Here is a 12,813-nt window from a genome sequence, read left to right on the forward strand (position 1 = left end):
TTCTGCTTTTTTGACCATCGACTTTTTTTGCTTTTCTTTGTTTAAGATTTAAGATTTGTATTATAACTTATTTTCTGCTACCTGCCTCTATATATATATATAATATATATATATATATATATATATATATGTATGTAGTGTGTGTATGTATATATATATATGCATTATATACAGTATATATGTATATGCTGTATATATATGTTTTTAATGGTGTGCTGTGTTACGTGCATTGTAAACAGATTTGCTGTACTTTGGGAGTAGACAATGAGGCAAAAAAGTGAATCTAATTTAATCTAGTCTCTCGTAATTTTTAAGAGATTATAATAAAGACAGCAAAAACAATTAAAATCAAACAATATCCAATTAGTGCCCATGTTCCCAGGGGTTTCTACTCTACCTGCAGCACCCCCCCTCCAGTGCTCCCAGTGCCTGGTCGATTGTCTTTAAAAGTGATAATGATGCTCTCCCAGTCCCCTTGGACTCGACTCTCCACCAATCCGCGCGTCCGACTGCTTCCAAATCTCGCAGCGGCGGAGCTCATTGGCCAACCCGGCGACTCGGCCATGATTTGGGCGGGCTGTGGGCGGCGCTGGCTGGAAAGGATGAAGGGGGGGAGGATGGCTGGGGGAAGAGGCGGTGCGACTGTCAATTGTGTTCCCTGTTCTCGTCAAAAGTCGGCTGTTGTTGCTGTTGGGTATAACCGAGACGAGCGCTGTTTAGTCAGAGCAACGCGCTGCGCACCGACACATGGACGGATCTTCTCTCGAGGCAAACCGTTGCGGAAGTTAGCTCCAATATCTGCACTTTGACATCGGTGTGTTTTGGGGGGGGAGAAGAGGAGTAACATTAAAGGTGGTTTTGGGTATCCGTGTTGCCAACGCTGGATTGTTTTCAAACATTTTTCCCCCCACCAACATCACGTCGCGTACATTATTTCCCGTTACGCACTGAAGCTTTACACGTTTTTATGATCCACAAACTGTCTTCGCCGCCTCGAGAACAAGCGAGCGAGCAAGCAAGACTGGGCACGGCGAAGACTTGTTGCGCGCATCCGGGGAGCGCACCAGTGCCCAGTTTTCATCCAAGTCGCCACCGTACTGTGCGTGTGATGCTCTGATTTCAGCAGCGACTCTCAGTGAGCGGAGCAGGAATGGACTGAAGTCAACACGGCTCGCTGTTCAGTCACTATGAGAAGCTGTTCATAATTAACGAAATCGGAGAGATTAGTTTCCCTCCGCTCTGTCTGAGCGGCTGTTGCTTTAGGACAACACATTCCTCCTTTAATAAATGGCATCCACGTGCAGCCAAGTCGAACTTTATTCGGGTCAGATCCGACGACTTGATTAATTTTTTCTCACCCGGTGTTTTATAAATCGAGCCCTCCCTTCATATTTTTTTTTTTTCTTTTTTTTTTGCCTTTCCCGTCGACATGTCTGAGCGCGATGGAGACGGGCTGTGCAGCGACGGAGCGCCGGAGTTCGTCCCGCCGAGAGCGTCCCGCGGCCGGCGGAGCGGTGTCATCCTCCCCGGTGGCGGCCAGGACACCGACACCATTCTCCTGGATTCGGTGAAGGCTGCACCTCGCCGGAGCAGCATCATCAAGGTAAGAAAACATGACATGTTTCCAATTGTCTTTGCTCCATTTTACACGTAAAGCTCCCCCCCCCTCAAGGGAATATAAGCATATCTGGGGAACGATGGCTTAAAATGGCACCTTAATGTGGGAAATCTCTTAAAATAAGTGAAGCTTGGAGTTAACAAATGGAGACACAGTGTTCGCAGGTCGTGTTTAATTTAGCCTGCAAACACAGCCACGGTTCACAGACCAGTCTACTCCCCACCTGCGTCCTCCAAGGCCATACAGGGGTTTGACAGCTGCACACCTTCTGGCACAAGTCCGCCGATAATCCCTCATTTCGCGTCCTTTTTACGCGCGTCACGTGCGTAATTTCAAACAACAAACAATGTCCACATTCTCCGTCTTTGTGCTTTGCCTGAGGTTTCAAAGTAGCCACACCACATTTTCAGATGATAGGATAGCCGTGCAAAAGCGAAACACAACTTTGGACTTCTGAGCCTTTGCTTTTCTGTATGACACTGAACTGCTGCTGCTGCATGACGATTCATAAAACATGCAATTAAAAGGTCCTTAAGGATTATTCCCCCCCCCCCACCACCCCCACCCCTTTATAAGAATGTGCTTTAACACATTTTGAAAGGATTAAATACCAAGAAAGTCTCTGCAGGAATGTTCTGTGGGAATATTCGAAACAAATGCACCGCACACGCCCTCACACACTGCAGATTAACTTCATCAGGGTGTACTCTTATCTTTAATATATAATTATGGCCTTGGTCTAGTCTGGAACAGTGGTGGAGGAATTTCTCAGATCCTTTACTTGGGTAAAATGATAAAAAAAAAAAAATATTAAACTCTAAAACTATTAAACAAAATGTACTTAAAGTACTTGTTCTGGATGAAAAATGCCCTCTGTGACTGATCTATTATTATATATGACATCATTAGATTGTTAATGTGATGCATCAGTGTGTAAGTCAGGCCAAGTTGGAGCTGGATTTAATTTCTTGATATCTGTTTGTTTAGTTCAGTGCAGGGTCGGGCCCCACCGAAGGGTCACCAGGTTAAAAAGTGGGAATGGGCCTCAAATGGTTCTTTAAATGAAACCATGTCAGGAGTTTAGAGGGGAAATGCCTCTTATACAGTAGCTATCTGGAAGTTGTCAAAGGGCCAAATGCATTTAAGGAGCCACAGGCCAAAAAAGCACAGGGAACCACAGGTTTAATTTGTAATAATGTGATGCATTTCTACACATTTCTATACACAATATATCTCCTGTTGTTTCAGGTCAGATCTTCATATGGAAAGTAACTGCAGCTGTCATATGAATGTAGTGGAGTAAAAAGTACAATATTTCTCTCTGACATGTAGTAAAGTAGACGTAGCTTTTCCACCCTCACCTGTGCTCAGGTTGCAGGTCACCGAAGGAGCCGGGTGGGGAAGTGAGGATCATGTTAGGGGATCATTAATGTCTAACATATCCGCTCCGCCTCAGGTTATGTGTCGCCTCGTCTGAAATCCGACAGGAGGAGGGCGTTAAAGGGATAGTTCTGATTTTTTTGAAGTGGGGCTGAGCTACTTCTCCATAGTGCGTGTGTTCGCTACAGTAGATTGCGGTCGGCACGCCCCCCACCCCAGTTTGGAGAAGCAGGCAGGAGTACAGACACGGAAGCTAAGCGTTGTCCTGCTGTGGACGGCGGCAGCAGCTGAACACATTTTAAACATTTCAGCCCTTTTACGACGGGGAACTGAAGCGGTTATCTCTGCTCTCTTCAATGTCGCCAGACTCTTCTGTCATTTTACCTCGCAGAACACAGGAGTAGCTGCCTTGATCGGTTGGTTTGTTTGTGTTATTGTCTGACTTTGGTGAATCCGAACAAACCCTTTTTAAAAACACCAAAGTCACACAATAACACAATAACACAATAACACAATAACACAAACTAACCGATGGAGGCAGCGGTAGAGCAGCAACTCCCGTGTTCTGCGAGGTGAAATTACCGTTTTTGTCAAAGGAGTCTGGTGGCGTTGAAGAGAGCAGCGATAACGGCTTCAGTTCCCAAACGTAAAGACCTGTCTGACAGCCAGGTAAAGCGGAGAAAATATTCTAAATATAGCGTACGCTTAAACAGATATCGACGTGTTTAGGTGTGTAAAATGTGTTCAGCTGCTGCCCCCCCGTCCACAGCAGGACAATGCTTAGCTTCCGTGTCCGTACAACTTTTGAACGTACACTTGTTTCACCAAAACAAGTTCCTTCCCGAGACTGTTTTGCAGCGGCGCTGCACGGTGCTTAGCGCCACCCATGACGATTGTGATTGGTTTAAAGAAATGCACGTTTTTCTCTTATCCCGGAATGCTATGTGTGGACTAGCCAGACCCTCCTCCTGACTATGGAGAAGAAGCTCATACAACCACACTTCAAAACATTCAAACTATCCATTTTAAAGGAGGTCTAGGACCGTCTCACGTTTGATGCATCTGTACTGGGGGGGGAGTCAGCCCAGCGAGACCCATCTGGAAGACCCAGCTGAACAGAGAGTCCTTTGACTGCTGCTGGGGAGGAAGTGCATGAAAGGACGGCCAGATGAGAGGAGTGATGTCAGTGACAGGGCCGATCAGCTGTGACAGCCGGGGCTGGGTATCAATACAGAACCTTTCAGAATCCTCCGAAATATGTCAGATTGTTAATAACTGGCTAAGACTGACAGTTGGCACCAAATTCTTGGTCAGATTTTTATTTGAAGTTCGATTAGTCACGTAATCGGCAACAGTTTTGATAATAAAGTAACGTTTCAAGTCATTTCCAAGCAGAGATTCCAAACTTTTTCTGGATCCAGCTTTATGAAACGTGACGATATTCTGCTTGTTTATATGATTATTAATTAATATCTTTGAGCTCAACAGTTTGAGCTCTGTGATTTTGTTATTCATTCCATTTTTTTTTTCACAATTTTGTGACCTTTTGTTGACAAAAAGTCTTAAATATTGAGAAAATAATCATCACATTAGTAGAAAATGGGAAAAAGTTAAAGTTACAATCTGGAAGATCTCTGTTTTGTTGTCTTTTGCGGCACCTGTGGCGCTAAGCTGTAACTGCAGTTTTTTGGGTGTTGATTCTCACTTTCATTTGTTTTTGAAATTTCATCGTCTGTAGTCATCACTCTTTTTTTTTTTTTTAAAGATATTTTAGGCCGCAGGTCAGAGTTGAACCTGCGGCCTAGGGCTGCAGTTTAGCTGCAGCCCTACTTGGTGATTTTGAATATGGGTTGAGAAAATATTTCCTACTTCAGAGGCTATCCGATACCGATACCGATACCAGGAACTCCGATACTCCCCAAAATGCTGGTATTGGTATCAGAAAGTACTGGAGTTTATGCACCGATCCGATACCACGTAATAAAGCCCTAAAGAAAATCTACGTTAAAGTAGTTTATTTATGTTCTTTTTGCGTTATAACTGACTGTCAAAACTGTCAAACTGGAGAATAAAAGAAAGTTCTGTGGCGTTCATACAGGGATAGTATAGAGGTTTACTCCTTGACGCAGTGGTCGCAGGTTCGACTCCGCCCTGTGGCCCTTTGCTGCATGTCATTCCCCCCTTTCTCTCTCTCTCTCCTCTTCCATGTCTTTAGCTGTCCTATTTAAATAAAGGCCTAAAATGACACACTGGTATCGGATCAGTACTCGGTATCAGCCGATACGCAAGTTCAGGTATTGGAATCGGTATCGGGAAGCAAAAAATTGTATTGGACCATCTCTAGTATTAATAATGGGCAAAAGACTGACAGTCGGAACCAAATCCTTGTGCAGTTTTTCAGTTGAAGTTAGACAAGTCAGGTATTTGGCGACAGTTTTTATAATTGAGTAATTGTTTTTAGTCATCTTTAGGCAAAGATTTCACACTTTTTCTGGCTGCGATGATACGGTTGAATTGATAAACACATAATCATCTGTACCTGCACATGCATACATATTCATTTACAGTACTGCACACACACATAGTGTCATGTGTCAAGGTAAATGTGTTCCTGTGAGGATGGAAAAGAAAAGATTGGTTCAACTCAGATCTTACAGTGACAGTATATGAATGTGTATTTCCATTATTAGATGTTTCTTTAAAGCTACATTATGTAAGAATTTCTCCCATCTAGCGGTGAAATTGTATATGACAACCAACAGAATATTACTTCGTAGCCCCTCCCATGCTGAGCGCGTTTTAACTTAGTATCTCCATGGTTTACCGCAGCTGTTCTAGCCACTCCAATATTAACTCTGGTCTTGTTGCTTTGCCTGTCGCGTTGTCGTTTTTAATTCTCTTTTTCACTTCCTTGGCGAGTAATCTCCCCCTGGCATTCGTCACGGTGCCACTGAGTGTAAGAGGGCGAAATGCGGAGGTATGTCCCTCTTTGGCTAATGTATTTTAAAGATGGAGGCGCTACATTGCTGCCGCCATTCGAGCGAGTCGCCCGTATGTATTCTGAATGGTTCTGAATGGCAGAGTCTACGCTTACGAGAATACTTTGATTAGTTGGTGGAAGTAATTACACATGAATTAATACATATTTGTGAAAGAACAAAGTGGGTTTTGCTGAGAATCAACTCAAAACATTACACAATGTAGGTTTAACTACATGTCACTGTCCAGCAAAAACCTTGTATCTCCAAAAATCGAGACAGAGCTGCAACGATTAATCGATCAGTCGATTGACAAAAAAATTTATCGGTCATTTTTTTCAAGCAAACATTCTCTGTTCCAACTTCTCAAATGTGTCAATTTGCTTTTTTTGTGTTAAATATGACAGTAAATTAAATATTTAGAGTGCTAAATAGAAAAATGAATCGGCAGATTAGCTGCAGCCCTACTTAAAAAAAAATATTTCCTACTTCAGAGGCTAAATAAACCATTCCAAAACTCATTGGACTTTATCTGAAACATACATGGTCACAAAGCTAAGAAAGGGATGTTTATTGGGCATCTTTGCCTTTATTGTAGAGTTGCTAATGTAGACCGAGACAGACAGGAAATGAGAAGAGAGAGAGAGATGGTCTGACATGCAACAAGGGGTCGAATCGGTTATATACGTGGACAGATTATGAGACAATGGGCCCCTGGGCACAGACATGTCAGAGACCCCCCCCCCCCCACCACCACCCTGTATATATAGGAACAAGAGACCCAAACTCAGAGTCTCAAAGAGTCTACTTTTAAGATAAAATGAGATAAGATAGACTTAATCCCACACTGGGGAAATTCCTGTGCTACAGCAGCTCAAAAGAAAAACAATGTACACACATCAGAATAACACAAATACACATTAAGTAGACATAGGAGAAAAAATATACATAGTATAAGTATAGAAATGGAAAAATAGAATTAATAATAATAATAATAATAATAATAATAATAATAATAATAATTTAGTAATGTAAAAAACATTTACACAATAAACACCCTTATATAAACAGACAGTATATAAACACAGATATACAGATGAGTAAGATGCGGATGAGCAGAGATGACATATTGCACAGTTGGAGGTAGCAAAGAGTGATAAATAAATAAATATGCATAGTGCAGAATATTGTCCAGTGATGGCTCATATTGCAGAACCAGCTAGCAGTGCTACATTATGATGTTGCATTAAAGAGTCTGACTGCTGCCTTCTTGCACTGAGGGTGCAGCAGTCCTGCCATTGAGCCATTTTGCATTCCTTTGTGGTCATTTTGCATCTATTTGGAGATGTTTTGGGTCTCATTGTAGTAATTTTACATATACTTTTAGTTGTTTTGCATCTTTTTGAGGTGGTTTTGCATCTATTTTTAGTTGTTTGACTTTTCTTATGTGGTCGTTTCGTGTCTCTTTGTGGTCATCTTGTTGTTTTTTTGCGTCTCTTCGTAGTCGTTTTGCGTCCTTTTCTGGTGGTTTTGCATCTATTTTGAGTCATTCGTGGTGGTTTTGTGTCGTTTTAGGATATTTGTAGTCGTTTTGTGTCTCTTTGTGGTTATTTTACGTCTATTTTTTAGTCTTTTGCACCTCCTTGTGGTCATTTTGTGGTTTTGCGTCTCTTTGTATTCGTTTGGCACCTTTTTTTATGGTGGTTTTGTTGTTTTGTCGTGCATCTCTTTGTAGTAGCTTTGGGTGTCTGTGATCATTTTGCATTCTATTTACAGTCTTATGTTTATTTGTAGTAATTTTATGTCTCTTTGGAGTCGTTTTGTGTCGTTTGTGGTCATTTTGTGTCTCTTTGTGATAGTTTTTTTCCCTCCATTTTGTGAGTCAGGATCTCTGACTCCTTGGGCCCCTGGGTCTGTGCCCGGTGGGCCCGTTCAGTGATCCATCCATGGTTATATGGACTTACCATTCACCCCCAGAAGTGCTGTTTTTGTCAGGAAAAGTTTATTTTAATTTATATTATTTTTTGGGACTTTTCCGCCTTTAATGGATAGGTGAGAGGGTGAAGACCTGCAGGAAATTGTCGCAAGCCGGGCTCAAACCCTGGACCTCTGCGTCGAGGCATAAACCTCTCAGTATATGTGCGCCTGCTCTACCCACTGAGCCAACCCGGCCACGTCACAAAAAGTTTTAAAGATGGTTTTCACAGGATTGTTACATTACATTATTCCACAACACAGCAACTTGTATCTTTTTTTTTTTCTTCTTTTTTTTTATCGAAGAGCAATATTTTTTCCATGTTGTTCATCTTTTGTACTGATGATTCATCCGGGAGAGTTCCACGTCCATCCAACCCTTGAAAAATCTCCAACGGCCAGTCACCTATTGACCCTTGAAGCCAGAAATAACTCTCCCTTCTTCTCTAGTTTAATAAGTAAAACAACTTTGTGTGCTTGGCTGGCCTGCTGGTGCTCCTTTCAGGATGTTCAGCTGGAGAAAACCAAAACCGAATAGGAAGACGAGCTTATCATAACTTTAAACTATCATTTTCTCTCCAGCTAATTAAGAAATTGGGTGAGTATCTTTTCAACAGAGAAGTGTATATTCGGTTGTACTTGTGTGTGTGTGTTTTGAGAGCACAGCAGAAAAGCCATGTCTCCCAATCAATGCAATAACTACTACACCCACAAATGTGCCTAAACTAAATGAAAAATCTGTAACTGTTTGACAGTTCCTCCTCTATCGTTCAGGCTTGTTTTCACTCATTCATGCATTGCGATGCATTGCCGCCAGATGAGCTGGAGCGGTTGCCAGAGCGCCGCTTCATCACATATAAAGAGCGAGTTAAAGGGACGTTAATGTCAATCAAGTTAAACACATTGGTGTCCAAACTGTTATATTCATTTTCCCGTCAACGATTAGCTTATAGCATTACTCAGGAATAGGGCCAGAAGGCAAGCACGAGGCTCCGACGTAGACATGGCAGTCACTCAGGCCTGGGAGGGGAGAGCGGTGTGGGATTAAAACACACACACACACACACACACACACACACACACACACACACACACACACACACACACACACACGGAGACACACAGGTTTACCAGGCTGAGGCTCAGGGGGAGGCATGGTTGGATGTCTCCCTGACAGGCCGGTGTGCAGCCTGACTGCTCGCTCTAAGGACACCGTCTGAGCCTTCTGATGTCTCACAGTTTGACCGCCAGACTGTGTTTAGTGTTACTGCAGGGTGTCCAGTGGTCACCGAATTTCTGGGAATTTAAATAGCAATCAATGCGTTAGGGGGGCTGTGCAATTAACCGGATTTTGATTGCTATTTCGATTTCGGCTTCTAACGATCACAGAAACAACGCAGTCGAGAAAACCAATTATTTTGCTAGTAAACTTTGTCTTGTGTTCTGAAGGGGAATTCAAAATGTTCAAACGGGAAAAATAAGGGAAGTTTCACAGTTTTTTTAAGTTCAATAAATACATCTCTCTCTATAAATCCTCATGACCTTAGAAACAGAACCATAAAATCCATAATAAATAAATAAAAGTGCACGGATGTGCCTCCACTCTATTATGGAAAGTCATGGAGAAGTCATGGAATTTCATATCAAGGCCACAGTGGGAACCTGACACGAGTTTATTTTTGTCCCCTCTCAGTTTCTTATCCCACTCTGCCTCCTTCTGTTCTCCTTGCTCAGCGTCTGAAACTCTGCATTTTGTGTTTTCTTTTGTCCGTGGTTTTCCTCCCTGTCCTTCATTCAGTGGCACTTTGATATTTGTTTTTCTTGGCGTTATTGTTCTCGCTTTGTTGCATTCGCTCTGATTCGCCGTCCCTCTCCCGCTGTGCCGAGAAGCCAACAATGATTTCTTAACAACGTTCTCCTGGAAACCGGTCAAGAGTAATGACAATGTATCGCCTGTGATTTAGCATGCAAAGCAATCTGGGCCACTGAGAGCCTTCTGTCTCCCAGTATCATCCCGCTGCTGGTGCCACATCTCTCCGGGAACACACACCACCCCGTCCCAGCTGCTGCTGCGCAGTTTAATGTGTGTGACTGCCAGAGAGACAAAGCTCTGAAACACCTCACGACTCATGACAAAAATCAGCACAAAGTGCAGCCTTAAATGCAAATCGACTCTTTCCAGATAACACAGGAAGCTCTACAAGGCAGCATTCATTGCGGCAGTCTTGTATGAAGTACTTGAAAGCAATACTTATTTTTTTTTTTTTTTTAAACAATGTTTTTATTAATTTTCACAAAACAAACATTACCCAGCTGCCCTTGTCAGATCTTGCACACTGTAGCTAAAGTGTTGAGGAGGTTGCTACTGTTATTTAAAGTACAAAAACTGAAACAAAGAGTGCCTTTGTTGGTCTTTGCAGCTGCTTGTCTTGTAGATTATTTCATCTAAAAGCTGAAAAGAATTTCCTGAATGTAGCATAAGTTTTCTCTGATTCCAGCTTGTTAAATGTGAATATTGTTCTAGTTTCTTCTCTCCTCTGTGACAGTAAACTGATTTATATTCGAGTTGTGGACAAAGCAAGGCAATGAGGACGTCATCTCAGGCTTTGAGAAACACTTTTTTCACCATTTTCTGACATTTTATAGACCAAACAACTAATCGAATAGTCTATGAAATAATCAACAGATTAATCGGCTATGAAAATAATCATTAGTTGCAGCCTTAATAAACACAGATACCGATATATCTGCAATACGCTTATATCTGCTGATATACCGTCCTGGCCAATTTATCGGTCAACTCAATTCGTTTTATATCACATTGGATGTTTGCATTTGTTGAGATGTTTGCATTAATACATTTTGGTCTGCATGGACCCTCACTGACACGGGTGAATGATGAAATTAATGTCAAGCAGACCACAGCAGCTAATTGGACAGGGTAAGTATAGTTTCGCATTGCCAGACCTATCTCCACAGCGCTGCAGAGGAAGGTCTGGATAGTGCACACAGCATTTCTGGATAGGACAAATTTCATTTCTTTAAACCAATCACAATCGTCCTGGGTGGTGCTAAGCTCCGGACGCAGCGATGGTGGCTCTGCTAAATAATCTCGGAAAGGAACTTGTTTTGGTGGAACATTTGCAGCCTGATAAAAGAAAACGCCACGTACATTAAATGAAGTTAACTGTTCACACAATCCAGTAACGTGAGATATTTAAATGAGCTGATACATGGTTAGACCTCATTAGCTCTTACCAGTGTATCTCCGTGTGTACTTGGTCCACAGCAATCCCACCAATCGGTCCCAGAACGTCCCGGTTAGAGAGGAAATGCCGTAAACACATTCTTAGTAAATCTTTACAATCATTCCCCGATTGCCTTGTTGCATGATCCAGATTTTCCTTAAAACTTTCCATTTTCAGCCTGTAAAGTTGCTCAGAGGTACCGGAGTTTAAAGCTCCATTATGTAATTTTTTTGAGTTGATTCTTAGCAAAAAAAACTTTGTTCTTTCTCAAATATGTACTCATTCATGTGTAATTACTTCCACCAACTAATCAAAGTATTCTCGTAACCGTAGAATCTGCCATTTAGAATCATTCAGAATACATGCGAGCGACTCACGCGAATGACGGCAGCCATGTAGCGCCACCATCTTTAAAATACATTAGCCAAAGAGGGACATACCTCCGCCTTTTGCGCTTTTACACTCAGTGCCAGGGTGGGGGAGAAGATTACTTGCGACTGTCGGCAGATTTGAAAGCCTGTTTGAAAATGGAGGATTGCGCCTATTCTATTGTGGAAATTAACAGAGTCGGCAAGGAAGTTAAAAAGAGAATTAAAACGACAACGCGACAGGCAAAGCTAAAAGACCAAAGTTAATATTGGAGTGGCTTTTCCAAGATGGAAAGAGCTCATAAGGAGCAAGGATTTTAAAAGGGACACCGAAGTTGCTTGTTTTCTTCTCAACAGGTAATTCTGCCTATTTGTGTAAATTCAAAGTTTTATATTTGCTTGGCTAATCTAGGATACTTTTCCTCACGTCAATGATGACAAAGGATTGTCTACCTTGTAACATAAACGTAATCTTGTGTGTCGTGATTTCCCTGGCAGACAACTCACGTCATGGAGTTGTAACAACGACAAGCTACAGCTAGAACAGCTGCGTGTAAACGATGGAGATACTAAGAGCTCATTTCGGTTTCATTAACATTGTTCATACTGCTCAGGAAAAAATATTTAAAACCCAAACCTCTGTTGCTTCTCTCCTACGCTGTAAACATTGCTTTACAATCTCGTAACAATATACAGAATAATGATAGCACTGATACTTTACTAACATTAGCTTGCATATGTTTGGGAACCTGATAGCTGATGTTAGCAATGAAATAGTACCAAAATAACGTCAACTATTATTACACTGGAAGGAACACTCACGGACGAAGTCGTACTTCTTGGAATACTACGGCCACCGTAGGAGTTAAAATGCGCTCAGAATGGGAGGGGCTAGAATGTAATATTCTGTTGGTTGTCACATACAATTTCTCCGCTAGATGTGAGAAATTCTTACACAATGTAGATTTAAAGTTAAAGCTTTAGTGTGTAACCTTTTGATATTAATGAACGTCCGTTACAATCAAGCCGTTGCCAAATGAGTTGCTACAAAGCTAATTAAGACTATCAGCTCCACACAACTCTCTCTGGATTTCTCAGCATGGCTATGTTCAGAAGATTGTGTCGTCCGGTGACTTTCGCACGCAGAAACTCAAGTGAAGATAATGACCTCTTCTGAAGAGTCCATCATGTTTTTTAAATCCTCCGTGTCCTCCTTGGCTACTAGCAACTGCGTGGAGGAGGAGGGG

The 12,813-nt window shown here is 42.0% G+C and overlaps 1 protein-coding gene across 1 annotated transcript in view; it reads left to right on the forward strand.

Moving 5' to 3' along the window:
* The first annotated feature begins 621 nt into the window (after nucleotides 1-621).
* Nucleotides 622-12,813, forward strand: part of plcl1 (phospholipase C like 1) — a 107,191-nt gene continuing 94,999 nt past the window's right edge. Inside the window, exon 1 of the mRNA XM_039818252.1 lies at nucleotides 622-1,603. Within this exon, the coding sequence (XP_039674186.1) occupies nucleotides 1,430-1,603 (174 nt within the window). The 5' untranslated portion in view covers nucleotides 622-1,429. The remainder of the gene's footprint in view (nucleotides 1,604-12,813) is intronic.

Source organism: Perca fluviatilis, chromosome 12 (genome assembly GCF_010015445.1).
Source record: "Perca fluviatilis chromosome 12, GENO_Pfluv_1.0, whole genome shotgun sequence".
NCBI lineage: Eukaryota > Metazoa > Chordata > Actinopteri > Perciformes > Percidae > Perca > Perca fluviatilis.